Source organism: Colletotrichum aenigma (assembly GCF_013390185.1).
Source record: "Colletotrichum aenigma strain Cg56 chromosome Unknown KSG_Cg56_contig03, whole genome shotgun sequence".
NCBI lineage: Eukaryota > Fungi > Ascomycota > Sordariomycetes > Glomerellales > Glomerellaceae > Colletotrichum > Colletotrichum aenigma.
The window spans coordinates 649,446-669,210 of NW_023500909.1; the positions used below are offsets into that span (position 1 = coordinate 649,446).

The 19,765-nt window shown below is 52.3% G+C and overlaps 8 protein-coding genes across 8 annotated transcripts; 3 read left to right on the forward strand and 5 right to left on the reverse strand.

Annotated features, from left to right (window-relative positions):
* Positions 1 to 1,514: 1,514 nt before the first annotated feature.
* Positions 1,515 to 3,036, forward strand: CGCA056_v004126 (Na(+)/H(+) antiporter 2; the record flags this gene model as incomplete). Its single annotated transcript, XM_037319381.1, has 3 exons — positions 1,515 to 1,632; positions 1,730 to 2,895; positions 2,947 to 3,036. The coding sequence occupies 3 exons, from the start codon at positions 1,515 to 1,517 to the stop codon at positions 3,034 to 3,036; spliced, it is 1,374 nt and encodes a 457-aa protein (XP_037181834.1).
* A 403-nt stretch (positions 3,037 to 3,439) lies between these two features.
* TRK1 (High-affinity potassium transport protein) lies at positions 3,440 to 5,810 on the reverse strand (the record flags this gene model as incomplete). The annotated part of the gene is made up of 2 exons (XM_037319382.1): positions 3,440 to 4,260; positions 4,328 to 5,810. The coding sequence occupies 2 exons, from the start codon at positions 5,808 to 5,810 to the stop codon at positions 3,440 to 3,442; spliced, it is 2,304 nt and encodes a 767-aa protein (XP_037181835.1).
* A 1,459-nt stretch (positions 5,811 to 7,269) lies between these two features.
* CGCA056_v004128 (uncharacterized protein) lies at positions 7,270 to 8,531 on the forward strand (the record flags this gene model as incomplete). The annotated part of the gene is made up of 2 exons (XM_037319383.1): positions 7,270 to 8,180; positions 8,231 to 8,531. The coding sequence occupies 2 exons, from the start codon at positions 7,270 to 7,272 to the stop codon at positions 8,529 to 8,531; spliced, it is 1,212 nt and encodes a 403-aa protein (XP_037181830.1).
* A 406-nt stretch (positions 8,532 to 8,937) lies between these two features.
* CGCA056_v004129 (uncharacterized protein) lies at positions 8,938 to 10,262 on the reverse strand (the record flags this gene model as incomplete). Its single annotated transcript, XM_037319384.1, has 3 exons — positions 8,938 to 9,326; positions 9,377 to 10,193; positions 10,257 to 10,262. 3 exons carry the CDS (start codon positions 10,260 to 10,262, stop codon positions 8,938 to 8,940), a joined length of 1,212 nt encoding a protein of 403 aa, XP_037181831.1.
* Positions 10,263 to 11,459: 1,197 nt separating this feature from the next.
* nirA-2 (Nitrogen assimilation transcription factor nirA) lies at positions 11,460 to 12,545 on the reverse strand (the record flags this gene model as incomplete). The annotated part of the gene is made up of 3 exons (XM_037319385.1): positions 11,460 to 12,006; positions 12,101 to 12,439; positions 12,487 to 12,545. 3 exons carry the CDS (start codon positions 12,543 to 12,545, stop codon positions 11,460 to 11,462), a joined length of 945 nt encoding a protein of 314 aa, XP_037180845.1.
* Positions 12,546 to 14,148: 1,603 nt separating this feature from the next.
* CGCA056_v004131 (uncharacterized protein) lies at positions 14,149 to 15,099 on the reverse strand (the record flags this gene model as incomplete). Its single annotated transcript, XM_037319386.1, has 1 exon — positions 14,149 to 15,099. One exon carries the CDS (start codon positions 15,097 to 15,099, stop codon positions 14,149 to 14,151), a length of 951 nt encoding a protein of 316 aa, XP_037180844.1.
* A 284-nt stretch (positions 15,100 to 15,383) lies between these two features.
* Positions 15,384 to 17,140, reverse strand: glkA-1 (Glucokinase; the record flags this gene model as incomplete). The annotated part of the gene is made up of 3 exons (XM_037319387.1): positions 15,384 to 16,766; positions 16,815 to 16,936; positions 17,011 to 17,140. The coding sequence occupies 3 exons, from the start codon at positions 17,138 to 17,140 to the stop codon at positions 15,384 to 15,386; spliced, it is 1,635 nt and encodes a 544-aa protein (XP_037180843.1).
* A 1,315-nt stretch (positions 17,141 to 18,455) lies between these two features.
* On the forward strand, positions 18,456 to 19,700 carry CGCA056_v004133 (uncharacterized protein; the record flags this gene model as incomplete). Its single annotated transcript, XM_037319388.1, has 3 exons — positions 18,456 to 18,776; positions 18,831 to 19,398; positions 19,456 to 19,700. 3 exons carry the CDS (start codon positions 18,456 to 18,458, stop codon positions 19,698 to 19,700), a joined length of 1,134 nt encoding a protein of 377 aa, XP_037180842.1.
* Positions 19,701 to 19,765: the final 65 nt, after the last annotated feature.

Below are 19,765 nucleotides of genomic sequence, written 5' to 3' on the forward strand. Positions count from 1 at the left end.
GCAAAGGGTTTCGACGCGAGCTTGGAGTGATCTACAAGGCTGTCAGCATCATTTTGGGTCGCTACCGATTCCTAGGTATGATTGATGACTGGTGGAAAGCCGTGGGAGTTGATCTTTACGGACTCTACCGCGGCGTCTAGGCACTTCTGGAGTTGTTCACTTTTGGAATGTGCATCCTGGCGGCTTCTGAAACGATCACATTTCTTGAAGTTCTTGTTGCGAAGGACATAAGGCGCAATTGCTGCTTAGCAATTGTGGTTCCACTTTTGTAACAGTTCCTAAAGAGAGCTCCGAGGGTGATCTCAACATTACCAAATGGGCATTTGGTCAGTTAGTTGCTGTTGCTGTGTGGTTCCCCGTAATCATTAAATTCGTTTGTCTATTCATACGTAAGTCAGCCGCCCTTCCAATTGAAACCTATGCCGAGGGACCAAGCTAATCCATGCAATCTGCAGTGGAATTTGGAACCGACAACTTTGAATTGTACGAAGAGATTACCCTACGGAGGCAAAAAGGATCAGCTAGGTGTGCAATTCGAAATTTGGTGACCATGTCCGTGTCACTTGCAAGGTTGGATCGCGTCAAGTCAGCGCCGAATGAAAATGGCGATGAGGAAGAAATGCGTCCCCTAAACGAACAGCCCCAGTATGATACTCAGCAGATCAGAATCTAGGCGGCAAAACAAATAGACTCGAGCGTCCACAATCTCTACCTTAGACTTCTTGTTTTATCTTACGATTCTCGTGGATCCCTGACACAATGGAATGGGCAAGTACCCAACGCAACTCAATTGAAAAGATTCCTAGTGACAGAACTGTGGATTCTGCACAATTGGCAGGACTGTGATAAATACATAACCCCGCATATATGCACTGACTAGGCCTGGGGATGTGGCACATGCCGCCCAGTCTGGGGGTTCAGGATGACCTTGACTTGGCGCGAGTTGAGCGCCCGCTACAGGCGTCTGACCCATTGCGTAGTGCCAAGGCTCAAAATACCTCATTGCAGGCCGTCTGAACTAAGATCTCACGCGCTGAATCTATCCGGAGCCGGGTTGCCTCCCCTTTCACCAACCAACGGCGCCTACACCGCCCGCACCGCATACCAAGTATGGATATCTCGAGCCGCAAGTACCGCGAAGGAGGCGATGCACGTGCTGCCCCCAGATTTGGTGAAGTGACACCGTCATTTCTCGTCCCATGCCCCCTCCTGTGATCCAAGTGCCTATTGTTGGTTGTCTGTCAGGCGGTGTCGACTTGTGTCCTCTTTTCTTTTCCCCTGCTTTCCCCGCGTGAGTGTGTGGTCTTCCGGTTTGCATGAGAACAGGAGCGAAATCCAGCCTGCTTTTTCCTTCGGTTCTTTGCCAGCAACAAACGACTGCGACAGACAGCTAGACCCCCAGACCGTGAGGTATTTTCATTTCATGCTCCCGCGACCCGAGCACCCCGACCCCGTTGTCCATCCCAAGGCCTTCCGACCCAGACGAGAGCCGATCCGTACCGTTGGCGAGAGACATGGACTGGTCCGCCGTAACGAACTTCAACGTCGTCATCAGCGTTCTTGGCGGCTGGCTCGTTCTCTTCGGCACCTTCTCGTACCTCATCAAGGAAACATGTTACCTGTCTGAAGCCCGTAAGTCGAAGACGTTTTGCGAACCTTATGCGGCCAGCTCTCCTCATGCGGCAGCAAATCGGAGATTAAAGATCCATGAGCTAACCCGCAAGTCAAGTCGTTTCCCTCCTTGGAGGTGTCACCTTCACTCATGTCGCCAAATGGATCAAGCCCGGCGAATACGCCGTGTCCGAGGATGCCGTCGCCTCCGTCACCCTCGACTTCAGCCGTCTCGTCCTCGGTGTTCAGCTCGTACTCGCCGGCGTGCAACTCCCTAGTCGCTACCTGCGCAAGGAGTGGAAGTCCCTCTCACTGCTCCTTGGCCCTGGTATGATCGGTATGTGGGCGTTCACGAGCGGCGTCGTCTGGCTGCTCGTCCCAGACCTGCCCCTCGTCCACGCCCTCGCCATCGCAGCGTGCGTTACCCCAACGGACCCAGTCCTCTCGACCACCATCGTAAAGGGACGCTTCGCCGACGAGAACGTCCCGGAGGACCTGCAGCAGATCATCGTCGCCGAGTCCGGGGCTAACGACGGCCTCGGGTACCCCTTCCTCTTCCTGGCGCTGTACCTCATCAAGTACACTGAAAGCGACGGCAACCCTGTATCGGGTGAAGGCGGCTTCGCGGCCGCGATCCGCCTCTTCTTCGGCCAGACCTGCGTCTACGTCGTGCTGATGAGCGTCTTCTACGGCTGGGTCGTCGGCTGGCTCGCGCAAAAGCTGCTCCACTGGGCCGAGCGCTACAAGTACGTCGAGCGCGAGAGCTTCCTGCTCTTCCCCATCGGCATGGCCATCTTCATCCTCGGCACCTGCGGCATGGTCGGCAGCGACGACGTGCTGGCCTGCTTCATCGCCGGCAACGCCTTCACGTGGAACGACTGGTTCCGCCTCGAGACGCTCAACGACCCCATCCAGCCCGCCGTGGACATGATGCTCAACATGGCCATCTTCATGTGGCTCGGCGCCGTGTGTCCCTGGGAGAGCTTCTCGACGTCTGAGCTGATCGGCCCGGGTCGTCTCTTCGCGCTGGGTGTTCTTGTACTGCTGCTCAGGCGGTTGCCTGTCATCTTGGGCCTGCACCGCTACATCCGCCAGATCCGTGGCCCCGGGCAGGCTTTGTTCGTTGGGTATTTCGGCCCGATTGGCATCTCTGCCATCTTCTATCTCTACGTCGGTCTCGAGTTCCTCGAGACGTTGACGGATGAAGATGGTCAGCGGGCGGATGCGAAGAAGCTCGGCGACACCATGTTGATCGTCATCTGGTTTTTGATCATTTGCAGCGTGGTAAGTTTTTCCCCGTGCGCTGGCCTGATGGTATGTTCTGACGCCTTCAAGGTTATCCATGGCGTTAGCGTGCCCATTGGTAAAGCCGGAACGACTCTGTATGCCCGACTTCGCCAAGGCCGCATCGCTCTGCCTACGTGATGACGATACATATTCCCAACGACATTTTGCATGAGTTCTCGTGTGACACGCTATCTTTCCTGCATTTTTATCATCTTTTATCCATCTGGCATTTCAACATGTGTGGGGTTCAGCCCTCTGGGATTGGGGCATGTATTCATTGATCTGAGCACTTGGTCCGGCTGCAACGCATTGTTTGATTTGTGTCTAGCGAGCATCGTTCTTTGCGGCTTGTCTCTTTCGGTGATTCTAGATGATATTCCCCGATACATGTTCTGTCGTTTCGGTTTACGTGCACACTGTTTTCGCATCTCCATCACTATCATCGTACGAGGAGGCTCTCAGCAATGATTTGATTCATGTAAAGTCATTGATACTATAGGTCCATGTTCTAATCATAAGTCATCTTTCTGGTGAAGTCGCTCTATCTCTCAATCTCAATTGTCCTGCTCATCCGAATCTGCTGGTCCTCTTCCTCGTCTCGGTGCAGCTGACGACCTGGGAGCCGCACTGCATGGTCAAGTGCAACCGGCAGCCCTCGATGCCTTCCACGAAGCATGACAAGACACAATATGAGCTTGCTGCCCGTGTGCCATGCGCCGCAAAAGCTGAAGGCATCGGTCGGGAGGCCCACCGAAATTCCGACGCAGCCATAGGCCGACACGACTTCGAAGATGATGTTGAAAACAGAGAACGTGACAGGATCCTTGATGAACTTGGATGTCTCAATAATTGTGATGATCAAGATCGCCAGGACCAACCACCAAAGGTCGTGTGCGAGCTGTCCACGGACTTGCTGACTGATGAAACTGATGCGACTTTCTGGCTGGTCGGGTCCTGGGATGCCAGGTCCCCCAGGTTTCGGAGGCGCAACACCAACACCATGGAAACTCATAAAGGTGCTCCTGAACGCACGTCGCGCGTCAGAGACCGGCCCAGAGCGACTTAGACGGCGAGCCAAAACTGAAGGACGGGCAGATGCTGCACCAAAGCTAGCGGTGCGGGCTAAAGTTGGTGGCCGGCTTCCCAAAGGAAGCAGCGACATACCTGCCTCTGGGTCGGGCTCTGAAGTCGATTCCAAATCGTCCCTGTAGATGCCGAGTGACCGCTCTTCGTAGACGTTAGAGTGTCTCATGGTAATGACCACGGGATATACGGAAATGTACATCATGATGACATAGAGTAGCTGGAGTCCAATGAAGAGCCCCGAGATGGGTACGACATAGAAGCCACCAGACCGCACAGCTGAAAGGTAGGTTAATACATGTCTCTGACACCTTTGATGAAGCTTTCTAGACAAGTTCGAGCTTACCTAGGGCTTGGAACAAGCCATCGAGGATACGAGAACCAGTTGAGATCTTCTCGATGACTGAATTTCCAATATTGAGAAGCTCGAAAGCTACCCAGTCCACGGAATTAAGGCATAGAAGCATGAAGAATAGCCACCAAGACGCTCTGGAAGGGAAGAGGTTTGTATAAACTCGGCGAGGATATTTTAGGATGAATTCCAAAGTGGCCTTAAGGTCAATGAAGGCGTCTTGCGGCGTCGCAAAATCCAGGATTCGAAGCGAACTCCAGATGATAAGACGGAGGAACAGTGGGTATGCGGTATTTCCTGCTAGAATCAAGAGACCCATTGTAATCAAGACATAGTATGCATCTTGAAAGGGAATCATGTTGGCGTCCAGGAGCGACATGCCCGAGTTGTTGAAGGCCGAGACGGCGTTGAAAATGCCAAGCCACCATGGGTTTATTCCATTGGCCCTTGCCGTACTTGGCATGTAATTGTTCATCCAGGCTCCGAGGACGAGTGATGTCAAAAACTGCCACATGAAGAAATAGGCAGGCACGATGGTGGCAAGAACCTTGAGAGCACGGTACTCGCAGCCGCCGAGATGATCACGCTCTGCGCTGCTGAGGTCGTGGAATTGACCGTTGCGACTAGCGGAACGGTGCTTCAAGAAGTGCCGAGCGTCGAGGTCGATATCGGCCGAGTCTGTGGGAGCCTTGGCAGATCTCCTTGATGGAAGGGCCACTCCATCGCCGTGCGCAGAAACACCAGTCGAAGTGGCTTGCGTAGCATTTGGATGTGGTGTATCATCGAACGTAATGTGACCTGGGTTTTGGGAATCTGCAATGTCTTCAATGTCCTTGGGCGTGTTCTTGTCTCTCGTGTTGACGTCTGGCGAAGACATGGCCCTTCGGAATTGCGGCGACGGACCTTCGGTGGTGTCTGAGTCCTGGTAATCCGGAGGAGGGTGTGTCTCTGGAATTCGGCTGCCAGTCCCTTTGAAAGCCTGATCTGGAGGCGGCACAGTCTGGGCCTTTCCGAAAGAAAGTGCGAGCTGAAGCTTTGGCAGAGTCAATGGAAGCCGTGGCAATGCCAGTGATATCGTGCTGCCTTGGCGGCTGAGTTTGCGGGCACGCTCTGCTCGGACAATTTCATCGAAGCGTTTCTCGAAAACATGTTTGCGTGCCAAGATTGTCCAAATGGAAACCCATATCGTGCTTCCGAGTAGCAGCAGAAGGAACAGGATTGTTTGTTGCCACGTCGTCAATTGGCTGAGGTTGACGGTGTTGAGGCCAGCTTCGGTCATGGCAGATACCACGAGGAAGAGGCTGTCGGTATAGCTCACCTTGAACTCGGCATCGGATGAGGCCCAGAAGATGACCGACGACAAAAGACAGACGATAATGAAATATGCATAGTGGAGAGTGATGAAGTTGAGCGGCGGGAGGTATCTGCTTAGGGGGTTGCGTGCGAGCAAGCGCTTGGCGGCGGCAACGGTGCCCATGAGACGCTGCTCGACGGAGATGCAATGGAGTTGAGGGACTGAGGATAAAGCAGGTTGTCTGAGACCCTAGGAAAAGACGAGGTTGCGCTGCATGTCGCTGAGATCTGACCAGCCAGGCTTGTTGATGCGCTGGCACTGGATGCAGACGCGACAGGACACCGGACGGTCAGATGACGTCTGCCAGTAGGCTGTCTCAGGCCCAGTGGTCGATACGTACCCCAAAGGCATTGATAAACAAGGGGCAAGAGCCGGCCTTCCCTCACTAAACTTGGGACGAGCTTGCCTCGAACCAGTTTAGAAAGGCTAAAAACGGGCAGGTGAGAGGCAATTAGCAGCAGCACATTATGGCTATCTTCGTGGAGGTGGCTGTGCACCAGCGTTGACTCGATGGCTCTTTTAGAGGCATGCGCCCGGTTAGTCTCAATATGCGCTAATTGGCCTGTTCATTGTGCTTTGATGGTTGCCATCGCCATTCGAACATCGCGGTGATATTATCGGAGGCAATTGCTTTATTAGAATGAAGCGCTATTGTGGCTGCAGTGGTTCGGCCCAACTAAAAATTCAGCAGAGCAGTCACACGCAAAATGGTGTCCTTGGGTATGCAGGTCACCTGGAACCTGGAGTCGTGTTCTTCTTTAGCGGCAATGGGGGAAAGAGAATGAAGCGATTGAAGGAGACTTAAGAATGGACAAAATGATGAATAAAGGCAACATTCCGTCGGTAAAATATGTCAAAGTTTCATGGGTACTTCGTCTCATCGTCAACTTACTAGGAAAAAGATGGTGCTAATGACATTTGGGCTGGATGATAAATGTTGCGACCTGAGAGCTCGCAGCTCAATTGCAGAACTACAGCTTCATGAGCACCAGGTTCTATGTTCCTGCAATTGACAGTCAGTTTCTATTCATCAAGCACAGCATTCTAGTATCATTGGGTATGAGGTTGTATTCTAGCCGGTAAGCATCAGAAACATACACTCAAAAACAGTCAAGCTTTCCACGCGCCGGGCCATTGCCCGGCGCCGGCTCCAGTGTTAAATGAACTTCAGGAGGGCCGAACGGGATCGGCAGTGGGACCTTACCCCGGCCCACCTCCTAAACCTTGCCTTCAGCTGACACACCCCTTAAATCTCGGATGCGATAGACTTTCACGGCCTAGCAGGGAAACAATCAAAATTCCCATGGTTTTCTTCAACTGAGATGCGAAAAACATCCGGTACTCTGCTTCACCATGGAAATTGTCTGCCGACCGAACAGGGCGGGAAAAGTCCCGGGCGGGGCGTTTACGACATCTCCATCATTTCTCATTTTTCGAGAAGCTGCGTGGAATTCAATGCCCGAAAGGGATGAGGATTGATAAAGGTCTTCTTTCTTCGTCTTCCATTTTGGTAATGAGTGACTTACCACCACAAGTCGTTCAGGTCGTTGAACCCCACGGTTTACCCCTGTCATCCGGCAAGATGAGGTTCAACATTCACTTCACTTTCCTTTCTTGGGCCCTCGCCCTGGCCTCGCTGGCGAGTGCATGTGTCACTCGCGATGTCAATGCTCAGAAAGCCTTCGCCCACCCGGGTCTCCTTCACACCGCTAAAGACTTTGAACGCATCAACGGCTTCCTAAAGGCCAACCGCGCGCCATGGACAACCGGCTGGGACAAGCTTGCCGTACGCGCCGTCGCCGATTACACCCCTCGACCGGTGGAGACGCTCTGCCGTGGCTCCGGCAGCGACTGCACGGAGAACTATTCTCTTCTCTTCCGCGATGCGGCCGCCGCTTACGCCAATGCCGTCCACTGGAAGATCAGCGGCAACGAGACTCACGCCGAGGCTGCCGGCCGTATCCTTGACGCCTGGAGCAGCACTTTGCTTCGCATCTGGGGCTCCTCGGACAAGTTCCTTGCCAGCGGCATCTACGGCTACCAACTTGCCAACGTGGGTGAACTTCTCCGCGACTGGAGCGGATGGAAGGGCTTGGATGCTCTGTCCAGCATGTTGACCAACGTGTTCTACCCGATGAACCACGACTTCTTTGTCAGACACAACGGCGCCGCGATCGATCACTACTGGGCGAACTGGGACTTGGCCAACATGTGTACCATGCAAGCCATTGGAATTCTCTCGGACAACGCCACCATGTATAACGAGGCGGTCGACTACTTCAAGAACGGGGCTGGCAACGGCCAGATTGAGAACGCTATCTGGAAGGTTCACGAGGAAGCTGGCTCTAAGAAGCCCTTGGGTCAGGGACAGGAAGCCGGCAGAGACCAGGGACACGCTCTGCTCGACTTCGCGTTCCTTGGCGTCTTTGCCCAGCAGTCGTACAACCAGGGAGATGACTTATTCGGATACCTCGACAACAGAATTCTGGCAGGGTTGGTCTTGACGTTGGGATCGTAGTGGACACTGTCTAACACGAACATAGTGCGGAATATGTGGCGAAGTATAACCTCGGATACGATGTCCCCTTCGCAAATTTCACAAACAGCCACGGAACGGCTACGGTCATTAGTGAAGCCGGCCGCGGCGGTCTTCGACCCATCTGGGAGCTCATCTATGCCCATTACGACTCTATCAAAGGTTTGAACGCCTCGTGGAGCGGACAGATGCGCGACCTCGTCAACAAGGACGCCGGTGGTGCTGAGGGTGGCGGTGGTGACTATGGTCCGAACAGCGGTGGTTATGATCAACTTGGATTCGGAACTCTCCTCTACAGATGCGAGTAGGAATGAACGTTGTTCTTGTGGCACACGAGTTGGCTGTCGACGGTTTATTTTTCTATTCACTCATTTGCATCACTTTCTTTACCTTATTCCACGTCTCATAGTTGGGTTATCAGGAGTGCACGCCTGTTCCCATTCGTACATATTCAATCAACAAACCTTGCAAGGATGTTTTACATGATCGGACAGTGTTGTCTTCAGCAAACATTAAACAACCTTCTGGGAATAAGCCGTGTGAGTATGGCTAGTGAAAGTTTCATGCATGACTTTCCAACCAGAACCCCATGATTTCTGAATCGATGAAGTTATAAGCTCCATGGGACACGAATGGAAGAAGCAGCTTGTTTTTCTCCGGCAAGGTACCAACAATTATGCAGTTCTTATCTCATATGTACATCTTGGAATCTTTTCAATAAGCCCAGATGAGGCCGCCCCAGCTCGGATGGTCAACTCTGCTCAAAGGCCCCTCAGGTCCTGCAGTCTGTTTCGCCTTCGTCGTCCACGGGGCCTCCAGTCCTCTCTTCACCACGTACTGGTAATAGACAATGTCCCACATTGGGTTATCCGCTGTGACACCCCGCTTCTCCTGCGAGATGGCAGCCCAAGGCCCGCCGACGAGGACCGCCTCGCAGCGGAACCACTTTGGGTCATACTCCACCGTCTCATTCAAATTGAACTTTGCCGTGTACTCGGCTCCTTTGAGGATCAGGTTGTCACCTTGACTGTACAAATCTGACCCCTGACTTTGCGCAACTCGGGCAGCCGTGGCAGCCCAACCAATTCCAGTCATGGTGTGGCCTAGGATACGTCATTCACATTATCCTGAACGAGATACCTGGGGCACGTACTCTGATCACGACCGGACTCGGATGATTGTCCGGTCTTCGGGTCGAACATGGAGTATAAGCCCGCGCAAGGGTTGTTCAGGTACTCATTGATGGCATAGTTATAGAGCGTAACGTCATCCAGGTACACTGCGAAGCTCAGCAAAGCCTTGATACTCGCCATCCCATAGTTAGCCTGCCCAATAGCGACAGATTGCCGCGAGAAGAGCCAGTACAACTGGATGCTGAACCCCGAGCCGCCTTGCCACTTAGCCCCGGCCTCAGTCCAGTTGCCTTCCCAACGCATGATCTCCGCCGCATTCACGAAAAAGTCGCCCTCTAAACCGATCAGCAGAGATCGATCCGTACCAATGATGTCGACAAGCGTAGAGCCCCAGCTGTCTAGGATCGTGGTGCTGCGGTTCCAGTGCGCCTCGTCGCGGGTGATGTACCACATCAGCGCGTTCTGCCATGCCGCACGAGAGTCAGAAGTGAAGCTGGTGTGGTTGCTTATGCTTCCACGTGAGAGCACCGCCTTGGGTCCTTTCATCTGGTAGGAGGCCTGGCTGTAGCTGTCGTTGCTGAATACATCAAAGGTGGACTTCCATGGATCTTTGCCCTCAAGTACGCCATCCCGGATACGCTCGAGATCTTCATGGGTGTGCCAGATTCCGGGATGGACAAAGTCGCTTGGGCGGCTCTTGAGGAACTTGGAGATGTCACCTGCAGGTGATGGTGTGAGCGGGTAGACTGGCCCGAATGCTCCTGGTATGTCGGCCACTGTTGCGAGGCATGGCGGGTTCAGGAGGCCTGCCAGAGACAAGGTGAGGATGGATGCCAACTTTGGTTTATAGTGTCAGCATTGAAGACCTGTAACAATTCACAGTATTATCTGAGCAGTTACCTTCATCTCAGTCGTAGCGATGCAACAATGGTAAGAGGATCAAGCCGTGAATGGTGGAAATTCAGAGGGAAAGCTTGAGAGACAAGCCGGAGCGTGACATATCACTTTATTAACCGGCCACAAGGTCCCAAACAGGCGTTCAAAATATTTGCTCGAATCAGCGCGGCCAGTTAAAGCCATGATCGGAGCCGGGACAGGTAGCGGGCCGGAAGAAATATGTGATGCCGATTTCAGCAGTCGTGGTGTGTAGGATCGGCATCAACGCCGAGAAGGGGAGACATCAAATCGCGGGGAAGTTTGCGGAGAAGCTTGTTCATCCTTCAGTGATCATAGGCGACTGCAACAGTGGAGGGGTTGCAGCACCAGCGCCAAATTTGGACGAACTGACGGGGAACCGCCGTAATTTTAGGCGGGACATCTCCCGGGAAATGGTGAGCCAAAAGCCCACTGGGTTCAGAGTTTTGGGTTACGAAAACCGAGCTGGTGGGTTCTCACGCCCGCGATGTACTGCGCATCGTCCGTGAACCCATAGAAAACGGATGATGGCTAGTGAAGACGAAAATAGTAAAGGCGGTTTTCTTCAATATGGAAAACAAAAAGCCAGACACAGATTTGGTGCGCAGCGGAATGGAACGATGACTCATGACGTGAGCGTGCGGGGCTCAGCATTGGACCATACATAGATATGCTTAGCGCTTGACGGGGCATGAGCCACTCGGTTGTGTAGTGTAGTGGTTATCACTCCGGATTTTGATCGTATCAAAACTTCCGGCAACCCCGGTTCGAACCCGGGCTCGACCTCGCTTTTTGATGTTTTGCTCAATTATTCAATGAAGGTGCGATTTTGCAATTGCTGCTTTTGAGTCTGAAGTTGTTTTTAACATTCTGATGCTACTGCCCAGCCCTCCAACTCATAGGCAGCTTAAGAACGGACATAAAGCCTCTAGAGTTGATGAGGGCAATAAGAAGAAAAGGTAGAAGGGAAGAGAGAAGTAGATGGGGAATACCCTACCTAATAGAACATTGTTCCTACTATTCTTGCACAATCTGTATGTGTTCAGCTTTAGAGAGTTGGAATATCCATTACGATTAACTTAGACTTCTGGCCCGGTTTTTATGACAAATCTGACTATCCTACCGTAGAAGGGTTTACAATATCAAATCGGAACGAATAGCTACAACTCGAGACACGCCTGGAGTTCATCACTGTGACGTCTCCTCCACATTCAACGAACCGTAACTCTCAACAAGATGTGTCAGAATGTGATCATCCACTTCCTCCTGCTTCTTGACAATGCTGACTGGCCAGTGGCTGCGCACTGCCTGCACCATATCGTGCTTCTCCATCTCTTGCTCGTCGTCAAAAGTCATCGAACTTTTCAACAAGGCCACTTCTTGCGGACGCATCCGTCCCCTGATAACTCGGAATAGCGCTTCAGCCAAGTAGTGATTCCGACGCTGGTTCTGCAGCCCCTTCGCAACTAAAATGAGCGTAGACCGCAGGATTTCGATCTGATGTCCAGACTTCTCTTCCAATATCGCGCTGATGCAGTCGTATCCGGTGAGCATGAGGGGTATCACGAGGAATAGGTCCATAGCTTCGTAGCCGTGCCGGAGATAGTAGAGGCGGATCAAGGTTTGGAGATATTTCTTCGCGTCGGCAACGACTTTTTGTAGTGTCGGGTCGAGATCTTTACTGGCGGCAAGCAAAGGTTCGTAGATCATAAGTAGCAAATGGTAGTAGTAAATGCTGCGATGAAAGATTACTAAAAGGTCCGCTCGTTCCGTACGTTGATGACTATGGGTGACGAAGCAGAATCTTTGCCCCCGGGCTAGACACTTACTGCAGTTGGAAGTGACCTGGGAGGGCAATTGTCTTGGGGTTAAGTGGCTCTGGCATGTCACTATACCACCTTCTCAGTTTCTCATGAAGCCCATTGGCTTTATCGAGAGTAATAACTCCATTCGGAGAAAATGCCGCGTCGCAGTACTCATTCATGATAACTCTAAACTTGGCCCTCGTCCGAAAGATGTGACCAAAATGAGTCGGTTGGAGGTCTGGAACCAGTGGGTACTGAAGCCAGATTTCGCCATACCACCCACCCTCTTTTGCCGGGTCAGGCAATGGCCAGTCCGGAGGCTCTTTGACTAAAGGCGGTATCATGAAGGAAAATGCAACCAGCCTGTAACGTTTAGATGCTATCACATAATATTGGGTTGGTGCACTTACGTTTCCCAGTTGTAAAGCGCCCAGGCGGGTGTACGCCCAGCCCTTTCGTTTGGAGTCATTATTTCCACATGAGATTTTAGAGAAGAGACGCAGCCTGCGTGCCAAAGTCACGCTGTGGATTCTGTACGGCTGACCAAGCTCATCTAGACCGCACAGGTTGTGGAAAACGCTGAAAAGGACGCCAGCTTGTATGGTGGTCACCCGTGGCTCAGAGGCCTGCAGTTCCCAGAGACGCTTGGCTTCTGCAAGAAAGCGGTACCCAAGTGTATTGGGGTTCCAATGCTCGACGCGATTTGAAAACTGTGGATAGCACACCTATGCCTAGTTAGTCACGTCGGCTGCGAGGGCATAATCAACATACACAGGCATATGCAAGGGTTATGTTCACAAGTAGTGAAGAGCAGAAGTCTTGCTTTTGTGCGACCAAGTCTTCGAGGAATATGTCCTTCTGAAACGCCGCGGAAAATTGATATTCGCACCTGAACAAGGCCCTGAGGAGGTCTCGCATGAGTGAATCGTCATCACACACGTTAGTCCACCATGATATCTTCGCGTCGGACAAGCGGGGTTCGATGACTTGTGCAGCGTGACACGGTTTGGTGTAGACAATTTGGAGTTCCTGCGATCCACTGGCGGCGGCAGGCGAAGGTCTTCGTTGCCCATGTGCAGAGTATAGTGATGCCGCTTCGTAGATGAACGAATTCAAATGAGGATTGTTTTGGACGTAAATCTCAGGCATCTCGGAACGGTAGGGGAAGTCATACCGTAGCCGCGTTTCGGGTGTAACGGCCATCTGAAGCAACAAATCTCCAGCCTCGACATGGCTGACAATAGTCGCGGCATCGGCCCCGGACCTGATCCTCTGGAAGACATCCTGGGCAGCCTCTTCCGGTAAGTTTTTCAATAGTGCTAAAACTTGCTCGTGGATCGTCGCTCGACCTTGCACTTCATTGTGTTTCCGACTGGTGGCCTGCTGTCGAGATTCACCAGGTCGCGTGGTGTATTCACAGGAGCTGCGCCGGTAAAGACACACACTGCACGTGGGCCTCTCTCCAGTACACTGCAGGATATATGAGCATTCCGAGGCACTTCCCAGGTTATGTAGCTCAGAGACAACGTACTCTTGACTTGCGCTTACGGCATGCGTTGCAGGCAGCTTGCACAGGCCGAGGTCTTTTCCTCGGGAGATTATCGAATTTTGCTGGTTCGGCAGCACTATATTGCGCCGGGAGCAGCGGGCGCAACGGCTGCATGTTGTTCAGCGGTTGCTTACGTTGTTGTTCATTCAGGCCGCCAAAGCAACTGTTGCTGGGCTTGAAGTATACTCTGTAGACACTGTCATGGGGCGAGGAAATGAGTGCGCAGCCTGGGCGAATGGCACGGAGCCACGTGACTGTTGGAAGAGTACTGGTTTGCGGCGTCGGAGCTTGCCCCGTAAAGACCAAAAACATGAGAGACTGGTGCATGATGATGTCAGCCGTTGGTTACACTGACTCTCATTCTCTCATCATAAACATCGCATTGCGGCAAAGACCAACCAACAAGAGTGAAGCTTAAGAGATTCAACCCACGGAATGATATTCACCGATGCATTTTTGTTACTATGGAAGCTGCATTTCATCAGTAATCCAATTCAGAGACTGTTTTTGTTCTCACATGAAGCTAAGCCCCTAACAGTCGTAGCGCTGTATGCAGGCCCAGGGCGACGATCAGACCCCCAAATAAGAGAACTGCTTGCCGAAGGCCCACTGCAACTGTCCTCCCGTTGTTGCAATTGAACCCCTGTGGCCAATCGTTGCCAGGTTTGTACAGCTTCTCGTCCTCACCATTCCCATCTTCACCAACCCCAGAAACCTGCCCAGAACCACATCCTGAGCCTGAGCCTGAGCCAGAGCCAGAGTTAGAGTCAGATCCTCCCGGTGCTTGAGCACCAGGGCCAGATTCGCAATCGCCCGTCGGCGGAACTGCGTTGGAGCTGACAAACTCGACGTTGGATCCGGGATTTGGGATCATCACGTCTGCGTTGTCGACGGTTCTGCATCCGTTGCCAACATTGGCGCGAAAGATGTCTGGTTGGGCTCGAAAGTTGTTGCCGCTGCCGCCGTTCCCAATTTTGATGACAGCACAATTCATATACATCTCTCTGTTGCCCAGATTGTTGAACCATGACCAGGCCAAGATGGCTTGATCGGATGAAGGAGTATCGTCCGGCAGTGTGAATGAAATCTGGTAGCCATCCCCGGCGGGGCAGCCACCAATAATGCTTCGGAGAACTTTGAAGGTGTTGCCGCCATCAACAGAAATGGAAACCTGGCACGAACCGCCGTTGTGGGTGGTATGGCCTGAAAGAGTGATCGTGTGGTCCTCGCCAGTGTTCCAGGTATCGACAGGTGCTGCTTCCGAGGTGCCCAATACGCTCAAGTGGCCCTTGCAAGGGTAATCGGATCCGCTAGACGAGAGTGGGTTTGTGTAGCTGTAGTCGATATTTCCTTCGGCGGTATTTGGGTTGATCTTTGCCTTCAAGGGTGGTGGATCAGACATCATCATGTGTGCCGAAGAGAGATATGCGAATGTCAAGATGAACATGGCAACCGCCCAGAATGAGGGACGCATGACTGATCGACTTCCTTAGCTATGCAACAGTCGCTTGCGGTATGATGAGCGATTGATGTTGCTGTGTTCTTGTCTTGCATTGCGGGATATTGAGCGTGGAAGCCTGGGAGAACGGATCATGTTCACAGTTCACTAGTTAAATAGTCAAGGTTTGGCAACTGCGTGAGGCAGTGAATCATCTCTCAGAATGTGACCCGTGGAAGCGGCGCCATTTCAGGTGAATATTTCTATTATCTAGCACCGCCAATTGATTAGTTATTTTCATTCACCGAGTCCCCAAATGATCATATTCTTGCCGCCCATGCGATTAATGCTGCGCCAACACCACTGCCATCTCTTGCCATGCCGATTTTAATACGCTTCTCGCCTTCGTCGCCAATCTCAAGTACTTCCCGCAAAGCTTCTCTGATGTTTTCCTCGAAGTTTGGAAAATGCTCGATTAGAGAACCATCGACGCCAATGTCAATGACGCCTTCTTCCGCATCGTGTGAGACTGCACCTGCTCCGTGCTCTGGCTCTTGGAACGTCGGTGACGAGTCTTTGGCGGGAAACTTGATATGAACTTTGATACGTAACCACTTGGCCAGCACCTTCCAAGCACTTCTCATGCCGTAGAACAAAGGGGCCAGGATATGAATGCCCATGCCCCACGGTGCTGCAGTTGATTTGACAGTCGCCTTCGAGACGAGCCTTCCGGACTGCAGCGCCACACCCGCGATGGCCACAGATGACAGTCTCGCGGCGCGAAGCCCAATTGATTCGGAGATAATCTTGACAGCTTGTGCATCTGAAGTCGATACATTTGTGGCACAGAGTATTGTCGAGATTTGCTTACGTGCAATTTCCAAGTCCTCAGTTGAGTCCTTCACAACTGAAGATAGCAACGAGCTGTCGATACTATCGGCGACATGAACAGCAGACTCGGGTGCTACTTGCATGTCGAAGGCCTCTTTGTGTGAACTGAGAAGGTGGACCAGTATTCGCCTCAGCAGCTCGCCGAGATACATGCCAGATATGCGCTTCTCGAAATGTTGATCATCTGGGTTGACTGATTCTTGGTCAAGCTCTCGGTCGAATCTTGATGTCGGCAGCACTTCCAGCTTGTTGTCGAATCCACCCCACTCCGTATTCAGAGCCATCATTGCGTCAGGTTCGTACTTTGAGGTTCCTTGGCGAGAATGAAGCTTCGTAATCCGAGAGAGGCGTTCCATGTATGCGCCATTTGTCCCTGTTCCGAAGATGGCGCCGACGATGGTACTTGACCTCCCGGGAGAGGTATAAGCACGCGCTGCCAATGTTCCGACAGTGTCATTTGCAAGCGCAGTTACCAGCAATGGGAGCTCTTGCTCGTCAAGTGCTTCTTGAAGCATGGCACAGGGATCTCGCCCAACTGCATCGGGTATGTCGAAAGACTTTGTCCAGTACAACAACTCGCCTTTGTTGAGGGCGTGCTGGTCGAAGGTGAAGCTGAAAGTAAATCCCAGACTCTTGGAATGCGAGCGTCTCAGCTCATCCGTGAGGCCACCATCCTTCACGAGAGTTTCCCAACTCTCGAGGTCCGATGCATGATGCTTCTCCATGAAAGCTTTGGTTTGCAACGCTATGAATCTGAACAGATCCTTATATGTCGGCGCCAGCATGAGATGGCGCGGGATAGTCACCTTTGACTGGGTGAGAGAGTAAGTTGAGTCTCCATGCAACTCAACCGAACATACTCTCAAGTTGGTCCCTCCCAAGTCGATGGCCAAGCAGACGCCCTTTTCAGAGCCATTTGGTAGTTTGGTGACATATGATGGAATCTGGCACATTGATGTGCCGTCCTTCTGAAGGCCTTCATCTGTTTCGTGTGAGTTGGTGTTGCTCGAGTAATGACCAGTCCTGGCCGTGGGTAGTTGATATTGATGGACTTACTAAGCTGCTTCAAGAAGTGGGTAGTTGCACGGCGAACATCTTCCGCAGGGAACTCGAATTCTTTGGCGATTTTTTGAGCCTCAGATATCAAATCCGATCTCCGGGCCTCCTTGAGGCTGTTGGAAGACATTGGAGCACCAGCACCCACCAAAAGATCTTCGATAACGAGTGTGTCGGGGCAGAAGCCAGGTTCATGGGTACCGCATCCCAACATTCAGCAGACTACCCGATCAAGTATCTAACTAGGGACGCCAAAAACTGGCGTACTCGCCAGATAATCAGTAACTCTCATGCAGATTCGGAATCCCGTCTCTCCTGTCATAACCATCTTGTTCAACATGGCCGTCGGGTGGCTCAAGGATCACGACCCGGCAAACGCGGACCGGGTGGAACCGGTGGATCGGTCAATTTTCCCCCTCACTTCCCTCCAATGACAACTGTGTCGCCTATCTGGGGCCCAGTCCAGGCTCGCTGAACATCGCTAGCGTCCAGCTTCCTCATAAAGTCCGGCCACCCCGGCTCAACCGGCGAACCAGAGTCTCACACCCCGATCCCACATCACCTGTTTCACCGGTCCTCCGCTGAAAACAGCACAATAGTTGATTGCAACCGGGCAGAGCACTCTGCAAACACCGGAAGCTTTGAGTACGCAAAGTGGATCTGTTTTGAGAAACGTTCCGAAAAGCTTGTCAGTCGTCAACCATGTCGCTGCAACACGCGAGAGACGGAGCTTCGGTGGATGGGCCTGATGATGCGGGCCCGTCCAAGGCCCGGAAGGCATGCGGTAAGCCCACAGGTGTGCGTCTCACCCGTGGCTGTGGAGGCTGACCACTGCCTGCGTAGTCAATTGCAGAAGACAGAAGATGAAGTGCAGACTGGACAACGGGTCGACGTGTCGAAGATGTTTACGCGCCGGTGTCCCATGCGTGTTTGTACCCAGAGCCAATGTATGTGTTCTCGTCCCCGGTCCTTCGTGATCATTCCTGATGCGGCGTTTTCTTAGTCCGCGTCCCATCGTGAAAGTCTGTCATTGGCTTCAATTCTCCACAGTAATGAGCAAAGTTCTTCTTTCAATAAATCTGTGCTCTTGAGATTGAAGCGCCTTGAGGAACACTGCGGATTATCTGGTCTTGGCAGTCTTGAAGACGCCGAGTCGCCAGTTTCGCCAAATTTGCCTGAGGTTGAGCTCGAAAGTCCCGGGGATGCGGGGCTCAGCGCTCTATGGAATGCTGTTGCTGTCCTTCGAAGGACATGCCCCTCCAAAGTCAGCTCCAACATATGGGAAAAACACTTGATCAAGAGGCTATGGCTTTCGTGAGTACGTCTTTCTTAAGGCGAAGGATATCTGGCTGATGTGATGTAGATTCCATGAGAGCATGCCCGGACTGCACTTTCTCCCAAGCAAACAGACATTCTCATCCCCTAGGCCACTCATGCTGGCATCAATGCTTTATTGTTCAAGCATACGAGGTTCGCCAGATGTTGCCGTACTAGCACCCGACTACTTCACCGTTTTGTGCAGTGCCATTTCACAACTCTGTATTCCCGATAGCGAAATCGGCCAACCACCAGACGACCCCTCATCAGCGGAAGAATGGGCTTTTCAGACTGTTCTTGGCATCATACTGGCTGGCCTCCTTCGGGAAGCCGTGGTCAAGGAGACGGGGCTCTGGATCTCAGTGGCATATCGATTGATACTGGAGCACTGCCCCTCTAACGTTGACGAGAGATCCCGTGAATGGCGACGTCTGTTCTCTGGTCTGCAGGTACGAGTCTCCCATCATTGAAAGTATTCGTTATTCCTGCTAATCTCATGCTAGATCGTGGATCTCGAGCACGCCTCGATCCACCTCTCGTGTCCTGTAATCCCCATCGAGGCGCCGCTGCCTCGGCTCAAGATCGCGATGCAAGATCAGCTGTACCGCCTGTCTAGGATGATGCATACGGGCCTGACGCACTTCACTGGGCGGGGCTTACCGACTATCTGGTCATGCTTTGCTGGCGAGCCTAGCGCAACGCCTGATGCAACCGTCTCGTTCAGCGGTGTCGATGGGGCGGTGATCCGTGATTGGGCACGTCAGCTGGATGACTGGCTTGTGGAGTTTAGCGATAGGGAGTTTGAGTCGGAGCATGAGAAGAAGCTCGTGTTCAGGCAGTACATCCTCCACCGTCTGCTGGTTTTGTCCATCTATCACCCTGCGAGGGGGTGCAACTTGTTTTCCAATACCACACCGAAAGAACAACATGAGCTTCTGGTCTCGGCACGGGCGGCTGTCAAGCTACAAATTCTTGACTCGGCTATTTGGTCCAATTGGGACCTGGTGATGATCACTTGGGCATGTCTTATCGTGCTCCAAGGCGTGGATGGTGGTGTAGGAGAACCTGATGGTAAGTTTTCTGCAGCTGGCTGATTCATGGAGTTTTCGACTGATAGCTGCGACGCAGATCTGGAGAACGTGGGGGTTCACCTGCAGAAGTTGAAAGAGATGCACGAGCCAAAGCCAAGTCTCAGAGGCATCTTAGCCACACGGCTTGAAGAAAAGCTTCAAGGGCTGCACACCCCTGCTTCGGGTGACGCAGAGATGTTCGAGCAGGAAATACAGAACCTGGACAACTCTTGGTACATCTTCGATCAAGCAAGTCTGCAGGCAGGTTACGAACTATGGTCATACGAAAACCAAGGAGGCTAGTTTTTACTTTAAGACCATCCAATAACTGGAAGTTTACATGTTTCATTCATTCTAGACGTGATGTT